Raw genomic sequence first — 18,002 nt, 5'->3', positions numbered from 1 at the left:
AGCGTGCGCAAATAAGCGGGCGTTTCTATGTGTGCGCGCGTGTGCGTCTGCATGTGTGTGTGTGTACTCCCAGGGGAATCATCGAGAAAAAAAGGAGAGGGCAGCAAAAGGCTGTGCTTTTACAACAAGCTTAGATGAGTCGTCAAGGAACATGGGACACCCAGGCACGGTAAACTTTACTGCTGTGTGTGTGTGTAGCCGTGCGTGTCACACAGTGACCAGTGAGTCCTCCTTCCTTCCTGTCTTAATGGGTTTAGGGTCGAACACCATATGATGGGGGAAGCGGGTGGGGGCAGTGAGGTTAGGAGCTCAAATTGGTGGCACTGTATGCGTGGGGGTAGGGGTGGGTGGGTGTGGATCTGCCACTTACCCCTCTCTCTCTCTCTGTCGCTATCTCTGTCTCTCGCTGTCTCTCTCTCTCTCTCTCTCACTCCCCATCTCCACGCCCCGCACCCTCTCTCTCTCCCCCCCCCCCCCTCGGCCTCCATCACTCTCTACTCTATCAGGGCAGTGTGTTATGTCTCTATCATCAGAGCTACAGTAACTGCCTGTCTGCTGATAACTGTAATCTGCCCTGTGGATCTCTGTTCGCTGGGTGAATCTGTGGAAACAGATATCACTCTCCATCACTCCTGTGGCCTCCCTCCATCTCCGTCTCTCTCTTTCTCCCTTGTCTGTCTCATGCTTGCTTTCCCTCAACTGCCTTCTCCTCTCGCTCGTCACCTATCCTCTCCCTCTCACCCTCTCTTTGTTCCAGCTCTAGCTCGCTCTCTCCTCTCCTGGATCTCTCTCCGCTCTCCGGTTCTTTCTGGCTCTTTCTCTCTCGACTCTTTCAGTCTTCCCATTGTGTGTGGTACGGTTCCCCCCCCCTCTCTCTCTCTCTCTCTCTCTCTCTCTCTCTCTCTCTCTCTTTCTCCCTCCTTCCCTCCCTCTCTCTCTTTCTCGCCATCAACCCTTCTGTCCTCTTTCATATCCTACTCTGTACTCTGACTTGCTTAGATGAGGTTGGGGACCTCGCTCTCTTTCGCTCCATCTCTCTCTCTCTCTCGCTCTCTCTCTCCAGCTGCTCTCCCTGCGGGGCCCTGGGCGGAAAAATAAAGAGATGAAAAAGACGTGTAACAAGAGCAGAGACAGTGCCGAGAAAGAGAGAGAGAGAGAGAGACAGGGGGTGGAGAGAGAGAGAGAGAAAAGGGTTGGAGGGAAAGAGAGAGAAAGAGAGAGAGATTTTACAAGTCTTGATGAACCTGCAGCGTTGCTATGGCAATCTGCGCCCCCCCATCCCCCACCCCATCCCGAATGTAACGTACACAGAGGCACTGGCGCACACACACGCACACAATTCACACACGACGCACAACCACAAAGACACCCACACACTATTCGCAGGTTGTTGTTATTTTTTTCTTCCTCTGTGCGTCGGCAGGCCCTTTAGAACCGGTGCCAAGGAGAGGGAGAGAGAGGCAAAGTTGTCATGCTCGCCCACTGTGGGTTGTATGATGCGTGTGTGTGAGTGTGTGTTCGAAAGCTCCTCACCCACTGTGGATTGTAAACGCTGTGAGACCTATTTGTGTGTGAGTTTGTGTGTGTGTGTGTGAGCATGTGTGAGCATGTGTGTGGATGCCACTCACTCACTGTCGATTATAAACTCTGTCAGACCTATTTGTGTGTGTGTGTGTGTGTCTGTGTGTGAGTAAGTGTGTGAGTGTGCCAGAGTGTGGGAGAGAGAGATGGGAGAGTCATCATGCTCGCCCTCTGTAGGCTGCAAGGTTGCATACAGGTGAGTGTGTGTGTGTGTTTGTGTGCATCACATCTTGTAGGAGACCAGGGGGCATGGCTCCCTGACGACTCATCCAATGAACACCCCGACCCCCGGGGTTGCCATGAGTCAACCAATCAGAACTGCCCAAGGTTGGGCAAGGCTTCTACTTTGTGGTAAGTGAATTAACCTGACTTGGAAAAGGATGGATTGGAAGGGGAAGGCTTTACCTTGTTCGTCATTCATTAGAAACAACATCGATAGTCTCACATGCTCTCTCTCTCTGTCTCTCTCTGTCTCTCTCTTTCTCTCTGTCTCCGTGTCTCTTTCTGGTTCTTTAGTTCTCTTTCCCTGGCATTCTCTTTTTCGCATTATCTCTCATCCTCTCAATCTGGCTCCCTCTCCCTCCCTCTCTCTCCCTCTCTCTCTCCCTCTCTCTCTCCTTCTCTCACTCCCTCACCGTAGCGCTGACTAGCTGTGACCAGGTGCTTACCAAACGGGGTAAAATCCTTCTTTACACTGAGTATCAGTCGGCTCCTTTCACCATGCCAGACCAATTATCCCTCGATTCTGCCTCCCTCACACTCTCTCCCTCTCTCTCTCTCTTCCCGCCTGCTCAGCAGTGCGTGTGTTTTCGCGTTTTCGCTTGTGTGTATTCTCGTGTGTGGGCTTGCGTGCGTGCGCGTGTGCGTGCGTGTAAACTCTGGATGCCCTACGCGTGTCGCCCACGTCCACAGGAAAATGGGGAGGGAGGGAGAACCGGCTCCCCCCCCAGACTCCTCCTCCTCCTCCCCTTCTCTGAAGCCGTGTTAAGGTGCTGTCTCACCGCCACACACTCGCTCGCTCCGACAGCGAGGAGGAGAAATGAGAAGTCCTAACACAACACATCTCCGCTGTCCTTCCAACACGACTGACGATACGGGTGTGTGAGGCAAGAATATAATTGGTTCTGTTGAGTTGGGAGAGAGTGTTTTGGGTTTGTTTGTTTGGAGAGTCTTGGTGGTTGGTGTTAGTCTTCCGGGGGGGATCTACTGAGAACATGCCCGAACAACAATAAAAACCATTTATCATCCAGGTGACATTTGCAGTACAAGACATTCAATTGAAATCAAAAACATTGAAAATTACGATAGAGAGTGAGTCGGCGTATTGCCAGGAAGGAGGTGTTTTGAAAGATGTCCGTCCAACAGGAATGCAATTTTTTGTTGTTGTACATCCTAGTCAGTAATAATTTGGACGATGGGTCCAACAGCCCATATTCCATCCATGTGCAGCTGCCAATTCTTGATGGGCAACACAAACAAAAGTCTGTGGTCCAAAATGTAAACAAACCCAGCTCCCCTTATGACTACCAAAAAGAAGAAGCTCCCAGAAGCATAAATACCAAATAGTTTCACTTCCAAACGAACATTTCACATGAGAAAGCTCAAAAAAAGCGTAGACGGGCCTTGAGGCAGGTTTGGCAGTCCCTGTAATCGCCAAAGTTACACGCCGGTCTTCAGAAGAGCTCCCACGCCACCTCGGCAGTGATCCAACAGGCTTTAGGACCGTTGGGAAAAACCATCGGTTTATCACAAAGGTGTGGAAGGAACAGAGGGAAACAAAGGCCTGTGGTCTAGTCGCCACCTGTCCCATGTCCTTCCTGTAAGGACTACGGTGGCCCGCAGGGACATTCAGCACTTTGGCAGAGCGATCAGAGGAACAGAGGGATGGATGGAAGGATGGGGGGGGGTGGGGGAAGTGGGATGGGGGGGCTGGAGGTAGCATCAATCTCTCTCTTCCTCTCTATCTTTCTCAAAAACCTGTGGCAGGACTCTTTGACTTTTGCCGCATCGACCAGGAGGATGTAGCGGAGGCGTCGAAGTAAAACAGGTTCCAGACGGCGACAGGAAGGGAAGAGAATAGGAGAAGAGAGAAGAGGAGAGAAAGGAGCTATTTGCTGACTCAGAAGGGCGGGAGAGACTCATTTCATTGTGGTTTCTCAAGCAAAGGGAAAGAAGGAGGACCCGAGAGATTTAACACCGGACTCGCTGTCCTCTCCTTTCCCAGTGATGAGCCATCTCCCCTTTCAAATCTAAGGTCTGCTCTCTCTCCTCTCTTTCTCATTCTCCCCCTTTCTCTCCTCTCTCCTCTTTCTCTCCCTCCTCTCTCTCTTCCTCTTTCTCTCTCTCAACCTCTCTATCTCATTCCCTCACTCACTCACTCAAACCCTTTTACCCTGCCTCTCCCTCCCTCCCTACCCCTCCTCCTCACTCCACTCCCCCCCCACCCCCCTCTCTCCGTCCCTCTGAGAGATCTAAAGGGGGAGACGGAGAGAAGGAGCAGGGGATGAGGATGAAGGAAGAGAGAGAATGAGAGAGTTCTCGTGCACGTCTAAAATAACAAGGGGACCCATGGAGAGGGTGAGGAATTGGGAAGGATCTAGTCTGGTTCTGTTTCCAAGGGGTCTGACGGTGTTGAGAGCCCAGGAAGGGGGTTCCTATCTGGGGTTTAAACCGTAGAGTCCAGGCCTGGTCAGACCTTGACTGACAAAGTTGAATGTCCGTATAGCTGTAGATCAGCACACACGCGTGCACGTACGTACACACCCATGCTGACACACACACACACACACACCCATGCACCCACACGAGCATCGTACATCACCATGGCACCCGTGTTTATCAGCGTGTGACCTTGAGAGGAGACAGGGAAGCCGTCCTCGCCTCTCATTAAACCCCAATCACACCTCAGCCATCAGTGTCACACACACACACAGACACACACGGACAAGCCCTCGCACAGACACACACGGACACGGGCACACGCCGGCACTTTTCACACCAGCACGCCCGAGAACACGTGTCCACGCACACACATTTGGACACCTTCTCCACCGCGCACGCGCAAGCAAGGGGGCACTCCGCGGGAGGCCTAGGCGATGCTGTTCCACTGTCACACTGCCTCCACGTCAACAGGGAACAGACGCCGACTCCTGACTGGTCAAGCCAGCCACCTCGCTTGTCACGCCGCGGCGAGCCGTGCGATTGGCCCGGCGAGGGACGGCTCCTCGTCAGACAGGAAAAGATGAGAGCGAGGGGTTTTTGTTTGACTGTAACACCATGTCCACCGTGAGAAAACCGAATCGATAAACCGTAGACTTGTAAAATTATTGGTGGTGAAAGAAAACAACAACACAAATCCATATAGTGGATTCCACCTACCTATCGCTCGCTCTTCACCGATATCTCACCGAGATCTGTCTTCTTTTTTTTGTTTTCAATTTCTCGTCTGTTTTATCGCAGGGATCGATCCCGACAGATGGATATCAGCTACTCAGAGAAGGTCTGCAGTGTTTTGGAACAAACAAGCTGAAAAGCCATGGTGCACATACTGTCCACACCACTGTAGTGATGGGGGGGAGGGGATGGGTGTAAGTGTGTGTGTGTGTGTGTTGGGTGGCTGTGTGTGTGTGTGTGTGTGTGTGTGTGTGTGTGTTGGGGTGGCTGTGTGTGTGATGGGGGGCTGTGTGTGTGTGTGTGTGTTGCTGGGACTGTTTGTGTGTGTTGGGGGGACTGGGGCTGTGTATGTGTGTGTTGGGGTGCCGCGTGTGTGTGTGTGTTGGGGTGGCTGTGTGTGTGCTGTGTGTGTTGGGGGGCTGTGTATGTGTGTGCGTGTGCGTGTTGGGGTGGATGTGTGTGTGTGTGTGTTGGGGTGGCTGTGTGTGTGTGTGTGTGTGTTGGAAGGGGGGGTCATCTAAAGTGTTTGCAGAGTGGCCTCGGTGTCGCCCGTCAGCATGTCTCAGAGATGAGAGAGTTGCGTGAGGCTGGTTTTTTTTTGGACGGGTTGCTGGACGGGCACTCATGGGGTTGAATGCAGATGAGTGTTACTGAGTCAACCCCTCTTTAGCTACCAGGAACTAATACCAAATAAAAACTAATAATAAAAGTGTTTAGAAAAAAGTGCTGAGTGGGACAATTTTTTCCACTCCCAAAGTGGAATCTGCTAATTAGGCATTTATGGTCTCTTCCCTTGAAGGTAGCTGCGCACCGCTCGAGGCCTTTTGAAAGTGTGTGTGTGTGTTTTAATTGAGAGAAGAGACGAGCTCTCATCTCTCGCTTTCTAAATGATGTAGAGAAGTGAACTCGCGCCGGTTTCCTTCCTGCGTGGCGAGCATACCTTAGCTGGCCGAGGTGGAGACCCACCGCCTCAAACCAAGCGCCTCTCTCTTCCCCTCAATCTCTCTCTCCCTCGGTCTCTCTCTTTCCTTTCCCCTTCCCTCCTGTCTAAATTTCGATGCGGTTGATCACACACACACACACACACGCCATCCTGCGGATTCACCGGCGGCACACAGGCACGGAATTGAGAAAAACCGAGGGGAACCGGAAACAATTTGGACTGATGGTCTACACACACACACACACACACACAGAGACACACACATCGCTCATCATTGCTAAGCGGCTGGCGTGAATTCAGCCAATTTTCAGCACCTTTCTCACGGCTGGAGATGGAGCAGAAAGTGTGTGTGTGTGTCCGCGGTGTAAATGCCAGTGTGTCCACTTAGGGGTCCCCAGAATGAGCTTGACTTGCAGTGGAAGCATGGCAGTTCTGCTCCAGAGGGTTCCTGGCTCTGCAAACCGTTTTGTGTGTGTGTGTGTGTGTGTGAGAGTGTGTGTGTGTGTGAGAGAGAGAGAGAGAGAGAGAGAGAGAGAGAGAGAGAGAGAGAGAGAGAGAGAGAGAGAGAGAGAGAGAGAGAGAGAGAGAGACTCTGCAGTCCCCCCTTGTCCATAACATCATCAACATTGAACAAGGAACAGAGGGAGGTCCAGACTGACTGCTCCTCATTTTGGTCCCAACAAGCTAAATATGGTGTGTCGTGTGAGAGGAAGAGAGGGAAAGAGAGACAGAGAGAGAGGAAAAGATGCTGGCCTCTGAAAACCAGTGTGCGAGCGAGCGAGTGTGTGCGTGTGTGTTACCACCACCACACACTTCACACACCAGCTGTTCACGATGTTTTGAACAACACGCTGATGCCAACCATGTCAGCGACAGTAAACCAAAACATTCACACACTGAGGCCCAGTCAGGCTAACCAGGACACACACACACCCTGCTTCACACACACACACAAGACAGGCTTACAGCCGATGCAAACACACACGTCACGCCAACTTCACAGAAACCAAATTAGCTTCCCTTCTAGCTGACGCTGTATTGGATTATCATTGTCAGCTGACAGTAACACACACACACACACACACTCGGAGACAAACACAAAGACACCAAGGTAACCACACACACATGCAAAGATAAACAGCCTCCTCGCCAGAGAGCAGCTCATGTGCTGGCCAGCTCATCTCCGCCCATTTAGAATTCTTCTCACCGTTGCCATGCATAATCTCTTCTCTCTACCCTCTTTCTCCCTCTCCCTCGCTCTCTCTCCCTTTATTGTCCCCTCTCCTCCCCACCTCCCCTCCTCCCACATCTCTCGCTGTCTCTCGCTGTCCTCGTCCAAGCACTCTTCAATCCTTCCTCTCAGCCCTCCCTCTCTCTCTCTCTCTCTCTCTCTCTCTCTCTCTGTCTCTCTCTCTCTCTCTCTCTCTCTCTCTCCTCCTCTTCTTCTTCTCTCCTACACATTCGACTCAATCGTTTTTTTCAGTCGGGCCTAATCATTTAGCATTGAGAAGCACATTCATGAAGTATCCAACACGTCTCTGCCAAACGGATGCTGAGAGTACTGTATTGTTGTGGTGTGTGTAGGCTCTGTGTGTGTCCCAGTGCCCATGGGTTGTGTGTGTGTGTGTAGGTGTGTGTGCGTGTGTGTGAGTGAGTGTGTCACACAGATAAAATGGGATGAAGCCAACCCTAACCCTGGTGGTCATGGCAGAGCGAATATTGAGAATCTTGATGGTGTTTCTGCATGAATGGGGTTTGGTCAATCACACATAATACTGACCTTCAGAAGTTTCAATTCAACCCCCCCTCTCTCTCTCTCTCTCTCTCTCTCTCTCTCTCTCTCTCTCTCTCTCTCTCTCTTCCACACACACACATACTGTAAACACAAAAAGACCATTTCAGTAATGGAGTGGCTCTCAGCACACACACACACACATATGAACACACGCTCTCTCTCTCTCTCTCTCTCTCTCTCTCTCTCTCTCTCTCTCTCTCTCTCGATCTGTCTTTTATTCTAGCCAAAGTGCTTTTAGTACTCAGCAAAGCAACATGTGACAGGTAACATTAGGTTGCCCGGGAACAATAGTCGGATATGAGGGCAGGTGGTGTCATTTAGAATGCACAGAGTGTGTGTGTGTTTGAGAGAGAGATTGTGTGGTGAGTGTGTTACAGGGTCTGCATGTTTGTGTCTTGTGTTGGTCTCGGTGTGTGTGTGTGCTGGTTCATGTGGATGTGTGTGTTGGTCCGTGTGTATGTGTGTGTTGGTCTGTGTATATGTCTGTGATGATATGTGTGTATGTGTGTGTGTGTTGGTCCGTGTGTATGTGTGTGTTGGTCTGTGTATATGTGTTTGATGATAGGTGTGTATGTGTGTGTTGGTCCGTGTGTATGTGTGTGTTGGTCTATATGTCTGTTGGCCTGTGTGTATGTGTGTGTTGGTCTGTGTGTGTGTTGTAATGTGTGTTTGTGTGTATTGGTCCGTGTGTATGTGTGTATTGGGGGATAAAAAGCGTTTCAGGACAGTATATCAAGGGGCCGTGTGTTAGAGGGAGATTGTGGGTTGCTGACTGCATGCTGTTAAGATGTGGAAAGAGAGAGAGAGAGAGAGAGAGAGAGAGAGAGAGAGAGAGAGAGAGAGAGAGAGAGAGAGAGAGAGAGAGAGAGAGATGAGAGAGAGAGAGAGAGAGAGAGAGAGAGAGAGAGAGAGAGAGAGAGAGAGAGAGAGAGAGAGAGAGAGAGAGAGAGAGAGAGAGAGAGAGAGAGAGAGAGAGAGAGAGAGAGAGAGAGAGATGTGAGACTATCGATGTTGTTTCTAATGAATGATGAACAAGGTAAAGCCTTCCCCTTCCAATCCATCCTTTTCCAAGTCAGCGACTTTAAACACCTGATTTTACCTCATCGTGGACTCTCCTTCGCTCACCCTCTCCAGGAATACGCACCCCTCTCTCCTATGCTGACTACACACTCGCCCTGTTGTCCAATTCCTCCTTTGCAGCGATATCATTCGGGAACCAGAGATTCTTTGGTTTCTTCCTTCGGTATTATGTGGATCCCGTTCTAGTTCTTCTTCGTATCGGAGCTCCGTTTCGGTAATCTGGTCCGTTCAGCCTCAATATAGTAGAATCGATTCCTCGCCTAACCTCGGCGCAGCCAGGATTGGTTAACTGCTCCCGCCTGTCAAAACGGTGTGGGCGGGACTCTGTCGCTGGCTCGTGCTCTCCTGCTCCAGGCTGCACTCTGGCGATCTTGTGCGCGAGAGCAGAGCGGAGCAAAGTGTGTGTGTAGCTGGTAAGCATCTCCTTACACTGTAGGACCGTACGGCAGTGCGAGCGAACAAGCTCATTCTCACCGGTGCCTACTTCTGAGCTCCCGGGACGTCAACGGAACTACACCGAAGTGAAGATACAAAACAAAAAAAACAAAAAAAAACACACCGGTTGGTTTGCGCGTGGACCCTTATTCGTACGCTTGTTCGCACTAACAAAATAAAAGGACAGTACCTGGATAACGAACCCGTCGCGGAGCCCGGGAAAACGGTGAGGAGAAACAAGAGCGGAGGAGAAAGAGCAGAACGGAAGGCAGGATGAATCTCAAGCACCATTTGATCTTGACACTCTACAGTGTCTGCGGGATTGTTGTTAAAGGTAAGACGTGGTCCAACTTGAAGGCGCACGGGCGTGTGCCTTTGTGCGTGTTCTAGCCTGTATGTGAAGATTGGGAGGTCGACTGGATTGCGTAGATGGTGCAGGGGTCGCTTTGGGCGTTATAATCATAGTGCTCCTTGCTTTATGCTAATTGCATTTTGTGTGTGTGTGTGTGTGTGTGTGTGTGTGTCTGGTCTCATTGTGCGCTCGCATGTGCGTTTGTGTGTTTGATACATACTTTGTCCTGTCACGAACAGGGTCGCGTATGCTAATCAACGGGAATGAACGAGTATTTGCATAGTCGTTAAATGGGATCTTGCCACTACGCAGCATACGAACGAACAAAAATACATTCTCCAGACATGACACCCAAAAACAACGCAAATAGACACATCCACTGTGCGCCCATTGTTTTGCCAGCTCTTAAAACACTGGTCATTTTGCAGTCCGCCCCCCGTCACTGACTACCATAGAACATATACTGATAATGTAGTTTAACGTAGTCTGTTACATGGACATTTATTTGGTATACTGTTGACTTTCTATGACACGGTTTGTAAAAGGCAGTGCTGTAGACGCCCAAGGGGCAGACAGATGCTAAGCACGCACTTGGCCAACGGTGTTGCATGGGCTGTTTTTATATGAGGTACTTATTTTTCTACGTCGCATTCATCATAACGCATTCCGATAGATAGGGAGTAGGATCCAGGATAATAAAATTGAACTCGACGTTTCCATCTTGTTCTCATGCGTAGACTCGTCTCGGGAGTTTTTAAATTAATTTTTACCTGTGTGTTTAAATAATTTGCCTAAAGCGAAGGCAATTCGACTCTGTATATTGGAAGATAAGGGCTCTCATATAGAACGTGGTAAAAAAAAAAGTGTGTATATGGTGGTGTGTTTGCCTATGCGGGTTGCGTGCTGAATTAACACCTTGCGGTACCGGCTGTAGGTTTCCTGGTCCAGGTATCAACAGAATCCTATCACGCATAGGGCAAGGTCAGGGTAAGCTGTTTGAGCGTGCTACTTGGCGTGTGTGTGCGTGTGTGTATGCATGTGTGCGCGCGCACTAGTGTGTGCCTGTGGGTACGTATGCGTGACAAGGTCAGAGTGTCAGAGAGTCGACAGAAACCGTGACATGAATAATATAGGCCAGCGGTGCCACCACGGAGCAGAGACGGAGGGGAGGGGAGACTGAAAGTGTGTGATAGAGAGGCAGAGATAGACAGATCATTCTTGCTGCACCTAGAATATAACTTCAAAACCGCGGCGCTGGCGTCACGCCCGTCACCTCGCGCATCCGCGCCTTTTCTCTTCACCTAAATCGCAATCTCTCTCTAAGGTAACGGCACATGGGTACCGCCCCGAAGACGGCCCGCCTTCACGCTCACTTTCTTAGATTTGTTAACATATTGATAGTGTTGATATTGATATTGATAGATACTACCATGTTCAAACCCCTTGGCAATGTTAGAATATTCATCTATATCCAATCCATGTCTTCACTTTTCTTAAACAGTCACTCAGACGGCGTTGTCCTTCCAGCGTACAGTTTACGTTGTCTGGATAGATAATAGTGTCACGCAGCAACTTCAGCGGGTGTACAAACACAACTTTGAGTTCAGCTTAAGCCAGAAAACAGAATTAAGGAAAACATGTTTTTCCGTTGCTGAATGTGCTTGTGCCGGGGGTATGTATGTATGTGTGTGCATGTGTGTTTTTGTGTGCATAGTGAGAATTCCTCATTAATAACCAGTGGTAATGAAGGCCATTCCTCGTGGCCTCTGTGGTAATGACTTGTCAGTAGACGCCTCACAGTGAAGACTTTATTGATCTCCCAAAGCCTTCCTCTGGCTCTTTATCACCCGCGGCTCTGTCACTCGTTGCATGTGCGCGTGCGCGTGTCTGTGTGTCTCGTTGGCTGTATATCAGGCTGTCTCTGTCACCGAAAGCCGGGTCCACAAGATACACAGGGCACACATTGTGTGTATGTGTGTGTGTGTTTTGCAGGGGGGGGGGTCACTCTGGCAGTTAATCAGGCTGTCCCTGTCAGTAGATGTGGGATGAAAAGTCCCCTTTGCTGCCACCAGAGCAACATTCCCACAGTGTGTGTGTGTGTGCGTGCATGTTTACACAGAGGGCCCTTGACACAAGATATCATGTCGTCATCCTTACACACACACAGCCATGGTGTTTGGTTCAGGATGGCTTTTACTTGTTTAGGATGGTGTTGGTACTGTATGATTGTGGCCGTGAGTTGGAATAAATAGAAAACTTAAAAAGAAAAATAGAATTTATTCCAGGCCGATGTGTGTGTGTGTGTGTGCCTGGTGGACATTGTCCCTCTTATTGGGATTTGAAGAGGCCTTTGAGGATTCCTGAAGAGGGTAATGCGAGTGCTTATTCATGACATCCTGTGCAGTAAGTATGTGTGTGTCTGCAGAGTGTGTGTGTGTATCTGCAGTGTGTGTGCAAATGTGTGTGTCTGCAGTGTGTGACTGTGTCTGCAGTGCGTGAGTGTGTTTGTCTGCAGTATGTGAGTGTGGCTGTGTGTGTGTGTGTGTGTGGTGTGTGTGTGTGTGTTTGCAGTGTATGAGTTTGCCGGTATCTGCAGTGTGTGTGTGGGCATATGTGTCTGTGCATGCCTACAGAGTGCCACAGCATGCAGGTCACATTCACAAGGCCTCGCTCTTGATGGTGTAGAGCTGAGTCATCAGTAGAGGTTTCAGTACAGTGTTGAGTAGAGGGTTCAGCACAGTGTTGAGTAGAGGGTTCAGCACAGTGTTGAGTAGAGGTTTCAGTACAGTGTTGAGTAGAGGTTTCAGTACAGTGTTGAGTAGAGGGTTCAGCACAGTGTTGAGTAGAGGTTTCAGTACAGTGTTGAGTAGAGGGTTCAGCACAGTGTTGAGTAGAGGTTTCAGTACAGTGTTGAGTAGATGGTTTGGTACAGTGTTGAGTAGAGGGTTCAGCACAGTGTTGAGTAGAGGGTTCAGTACAGTTTGAGTATAGGGTTCGGTACAGTGTTGAGTAGAGGGTTCAGTACAGTTTTGAGTATAGGGTTCGGTACAGTGTTGAGTAGAGGGTTTCAGTACAGTGTTGAGTAGAGGGCTCAGTACAGTGTTGGGTAGAGGGCTCAGTACAGTGTTGGGTAGAGGGTTCAGTACAGTGTTGAGTAGAGGGGTCAGTACAGTGTTGGGTAGACGGTTCAGTACAGTGTTGAGTAGAGGGTTCAGTACAGTGTTGGGTAGAGGGTTCAGTACAGTGTTTAGTATAGGGTTCAGTACAGTGTTGAGTATAGGGTTCGGTACAGTGTTGGGTAGAGGGTTCAGTACAGTGTTGGGTAGAGGGTTCAGTACAGTGTTGGGTAGAGGGTTCAGTACAGCATTCTGCACAGCGTTCAGTGACACAGCCTCTGACTTGTTTACCAAAGCATGTTTACCAGCATTAGAGGGCTCTGCCCACATCAGACGACAGAGCTGGGGAGAACCGCGGCCTGTTATGCTAATGATGTAGTTACGTAACGGGGGGGGGGGGGTGAAAGGGTGTGGGGGGGGGGATGCTGGAGGAGGGGGGTGGTCGTGAGAGGTACAGAGCAGACAAGAGCCTTCAGATCCACTCACTTCTGATGTGTGCGTGCGAGCGTGTGCGGCGTGCGTCCGTACGTGAGCGTGCGCGCCTGTCTTTCTCCGCCCCGCGTCTGTGCAGCCCAGGCTGGGGGCGGAGTTTATCTCAGCGGAGGGACTCTAAGCTGCAGAGAGCTGACCCTCTATCCCTCCTCTCCCTCCCTCCCTTCATCCCTCCATCCCTGGTGTTTGGCTCTGTATCTCCGCAGCGTGGGAAAGCGACTGATAACAAGTCGCCTTGTGTTGTTTTTGTGTGTAAACACTGGCTCCCACCAGAGAATCTGTGTGCGTAGGCGTGTGTGTGTTTGTCCATAGCCTTCAGGGGTGTGTAGGTGACGTCTGCTGAGAGGAATACATGTACCCAGGTTTGACTTCTCATCTGACATTATGAATTGGAATAATCCTCAGAGCACACGTGACCCGGCTTCTCAGACTGCGTTTACACACACACATGCGCACACACGTCACACGTGCACACACACGCACGCACACTCACACACACACTGTTCCTCTGTGGATTCCCAGCCGAACCGGGTAGGGGTTTCCCGTGATCAAAGTCAGTCTTTTGTTCTTCCAGGTGTTAAAGAAAGTTCAAACAGAAAGACAGTTGGAGAAATGAAGGGGATGGGGGTGAGGGGTGGGGGTTGGGGGGTGCCTGGAGCACACATCCTCTTCAAGGGAATCAGGGATTACACACACACACACACACGCATGCACACGCGCTCTCTCGACCTGCCACTTGCCCCACCTCTTTCATGTAGCAGAGCAAAGCATTCTGGGTAGGCTTCGCCGTGAGCGGTTTCTTGGGTGACGCGTCGAATACAGATCAAATCCCTCGGCCTGGCTCATCGCCGTGGACACGTCTGAGGAGAAGCCTTCTCTTCGCCGCTTTGCGCCGCGCGCTCTCCCGCTTTCGTTTTTTTGTTTTTGTCGCGTTTGCTTTCCATCCGCCTCCGAGACCTCGGCTCTTGTCGTCATCTCTCGGAAGGCGAGGTCTCGGTTCTCACAGGCTAATCCTGAGATAATCTGAAGCGCCCGTTTTCATTATGAAAAAAAATCAAAATGGTGACTGACGGCGTGTCACTAATCTCACGCGCGCCAGAATGAAGAGATCGCGGAGACAATGGCTGTCTGGATTCCTGTCGTCGGGATGGTCGACGTCGAGTAGAAAAACCTCTTACGGTTGACGGCATCCATATCTGATGAGGCGATGAAGGTGTCACAGGCTCCAGTTTAAGCAGTCCTGTTGCTCACAGATTTACATAATACACTCTGCAAACTGTGCTTTACGGAACCCATCTGAAACTGCAGAGGAACCTTCTGGAAAGAAGGTCTTTTCTAAACAGAAAAGACTGTTTAGAGTCCATAGACATTGCTGTACGGGATTCAGTTTTTCACAAAGGGTCTGTTTTGTTTCCTGTTTTAAGTGGAGACCAGATCTGAATGTGTGAATGTGATTAGATGCTAACTTTCCTCTCACCTAATGCAATGAGTCACAGTATGGTCTAGGTAATGCCTAGGTCTGGCCTAGGTAAAACCTAGTTTCGCTATTTGTTAAACCTCGGGGCTGATCTAGCTAAGACCTGCATTAGGTCATATGTGGTCATATCTGGATCCAGTTAATACCCAGTTCTATTACTGTATAGAATACCTATTCCCAGTCAGGGGCTGCGAGGGTGGGTTTATGCATAGCACAGGAGAGCAGTGATTCTCAGTGAGAGGTAAAGGTATGGACGCCCATGTCTAGATGGCACTAGATATCACGCTTGCGCTGATATTGTGTGGGGACTCTCTTGGCAGAAATAAATTCACCCCGAGCAAATCACAGCACAAACACGTCCACACGTGACGACGCACACACACACACGCGCACGCGCTCCCTCTCACGCACACACATGCACGCACACAGGCAAAACCAACAGCGGAGAGAGATAAGGGGCGAGCAAAAACAGATGAGAAGGGAGATGGGGAGTCTCCAGAGCCTCGGCCTGCTTTGATAACGGACGCTAAATTGAGACGGTCGCGTGTCACCTCTGAAGCCGGCGCGCCCGCCGTGTGTCACTCTTTGCGACTCCATTGTTGTTGTTGTCGTCGTTTGTCGTGTTAATATTCGTTTTTTGAGGATTCGGATTTCACGCGGAGTGACTCCCGTTTGGCCCCAGATAATCAGAATGGGTTTTTATTTCCCCAGTGGGCGCGGGATTCATCTTTGGACGCGGGCCGAAACACACACACACACACACACACACGTGCACACGTGGGCTCGCTTTCACACGTTAGCCGGAAACAAACGGACGCACATCAACACACACCCATGCATACACACAGTGATAAGCGTGCGCTCACACACATATGCCTGCGCGTCTACACACACACACACACACACACATTTACATGTAATCATTGAGCAAAGCGATGTACAAAACTGCAGATGAGTTCAACAGATCAGTCAAGGCCACGAGCACGCACGCACGCACGCACACACCAACACACAGAGCTAGCTGTTGGCTAATCAATCAGACCTATTGACGAAAGGAGTCGGTGTGAGAACGGGAAAGAGATGGGGAGAGCGAGGAGGAGGATGAGAGGGAGAAATGAAGAGAAAATGAAAGCACCATTCATAACAGGGACAAGCTCAACCTCACGTTGAAAACATAGCTCAGATAGACACACGCATTCCAACAATATGACGATTAATTCAGGCCTCAGGAGTGGGAAGATTGTGACTTTGAGAAGAACCAGCACACGTGTCATTTAAAGTAATAGGACATTTATTATGGTTCTTTGCAGTAAAGTGTCATGTCAGAAGGAAGCGAGGAAGAAAAGAAACAAACATATAGAGAGAGACATTGAGAGAGAAAGGCTAAACGACACTGGCTACCTAGGCCTCAAAAGCTTGGGCCGACATAGGGAAAACAGACTATGAGAATCTCTCTCTCTCTCTCTCTCTCTCTCTCTCTCTCTCTCTCTCTCTCTCTCTCTCTCTCTCTCTCTCTCTCTTCTCTCTCTCTCTCTCTCTGACACACACACACACACACGCAGCCTAATTCCATCAATCTGTGAAGCTTCATGTTGATGCTACCCCATGCAGCCCCACCGGAACGTTCTCAACAGTGTCCACAATGGCTGCATACAGGCCTTGAGCTACAGGAACGTGTTGTCATAGAGATAGGGTTGTATTTAAGGGCTCTCCTCTCATAACTACAGTTGTGTGTGTATGCGTGTGTGTTTCAGCCTCTCTCGTAGGAACGCTAACAGCAGGCATGCTTAATTGAAATTGCATTCCCTTGAGATGCATGTTCACATTAATTGAGTGTGTGTGTGTGTGCATTCGCGTTATTAATTGACTGTGTACAAGAACCTGTTTTCAGTCTGTCTCTTTATTCTCCACTCTGCTATGGCGGAATGGTCCGTTGGTGTAGGCTGGATCTAATTTAGGACACGTGTCCTTCTGTACATACAGTGTCTGTCATGAATGGAGTGTGTAGTCGTGTGTGTGTGTGTGTGTTTGTGTGTGCGTGTGTGTGAGAGAGAGAGAGAAGCCTGCCCATCTGTGCCTGGTGGGATGGAATTTCACACTAGCGTCTTCCTCGCAAACAAATCAAGTAATCAGAACCTCTCACACACACACACACACACACACACACACACACACACACACACACACACACACACACACACACACACACACACACACACACTGCAATATTCCAGTAGAGTGTTGGCTGCAGGGCATGTGTGTGTGTGTGTTTCGGGGGGTGGGGGGGGGGTGGGGGTAGACTCGTTCCTGTTTGTTACAGTGCTGCAGGCCAGTTGAAGGGAGAGGAGAACAGGGACTCAAGTGGGACAATTTATAACAGTTAAAAACCAAATGAACTGAGACCTCCGGCTTGGGTGAGCGAGCGAGAGCATATATTATGGGCCGTAGGGATTTCTGCCCCACGCATTGAGCTGTTGTGGGGTGTGTGTATATGTGTGTTTGTGTGTGTGTGTGTGCGTGTAATGCACAGAATCCGCCTCCACCTGTCTACCCCAGCTGCATTACAAAATCCATTATACACACCAGATTTTCCTGACGCACACCCTACCCAGACACACACACCCTAGCCGCACACACTTACCTAAGAGCCCACACGCACACCTCACCTACACACATACCTATGAGCACAGGCACACACACACACCCTACCCACTCAAACATACCTATACATGCACGCACGCACACACACACACACACACACACACACACACACACACACACACACACACACACACACACACACACACACACACACACTTACTGCCCCACACACTATACACACCACACAAACTATACACACGCATGCACAAACGCGCACGGCCTTGTTTTTTTTTGGGTTGTGTGAAACAAAACAGAAAATGTGCCATTTGGCGCTTCAGCGCCACACATTAGTTATGACAAACCCCTCCCCTCCCCCCCCCCCCCCCACACCCGATCATCGCTTGTTTCGTCCTCCAATTCATCCCTGTCGTTTACAGATGGCGGGGACTTGTTGTACATCCATCAGCTGAGCTTGAAAGGATCCGCGAGCGTGTGATCGAGGCATGTACGCATGTTATTGCGTCCACCGCCAGCGTCTGTGATCGCGCTCCGAAATGGCGCCGCTCCGCGCTGGGGCGTTCAGGTGGCCCGCGCCCAACGCACCCCTCGCAGCCCTGCCCTCGGTCGACCGGGAGACGAGCGATGAGGAGGCGCCTTTCACTGTCGGACACGACAGGATTCTGCTCGCTCAGAAAACACGCACACACACATACAAAGGGTTTAGAACGGAGTCTCCT

General features: G+C 50.2%; 2 protein-coding genes across 2 annotated transcripts in view; both read left to right on the top strand.

Annotated features, from left to right (window-relative positions):
- Nucleotides 1–18,002, top strand: part of proser1 (proline and serine rich 1) — a 246,665-nt gene that overhangs the window by 157,480 nt on the left and 71,183 nt on the right. The window lies entirely within an intron of this gene.
- Nucleotides 9,127–18,002, top strand: part of cadm2a (cell adhesion molecule 2a) — a 115,450-nt gene continuing 106,574 nt past the window's right edge. The window contains exon 1 of the mRNA XM_062486239.1: nucleotides 9,127–9,561. Coding sequence (XP_062342223.1) covers nucleotides 9,501–9,561 — 61 coding nt within the window. The 5' untranslated portion in view covers nucleotides 9,127–9,500. The remainder of the gene's footprint in view (nucleotides 9,562–18,002) is intronic.

This window comes from Osmerus eperlanus, chromosome 19 (assembly GCF_963692335.1).
Source record: "Osmerus eperlanus chromosome 19, fOsmEpe2.1, whole genome shotgun sequence".
Classification (NCBI taxonomy): domain Eukaryota; kingdom Metazoa; phylum Chordata; class Actinopteri; order Osmeriformes; family Osmeridae; genus Osmerus; species Osmerus eperlanus.
The sequence above is the reverse complement of the archived record's forward strand: the minus strand, read 5'-3'. Positions and strand labels throughout refer to the sequence as shown.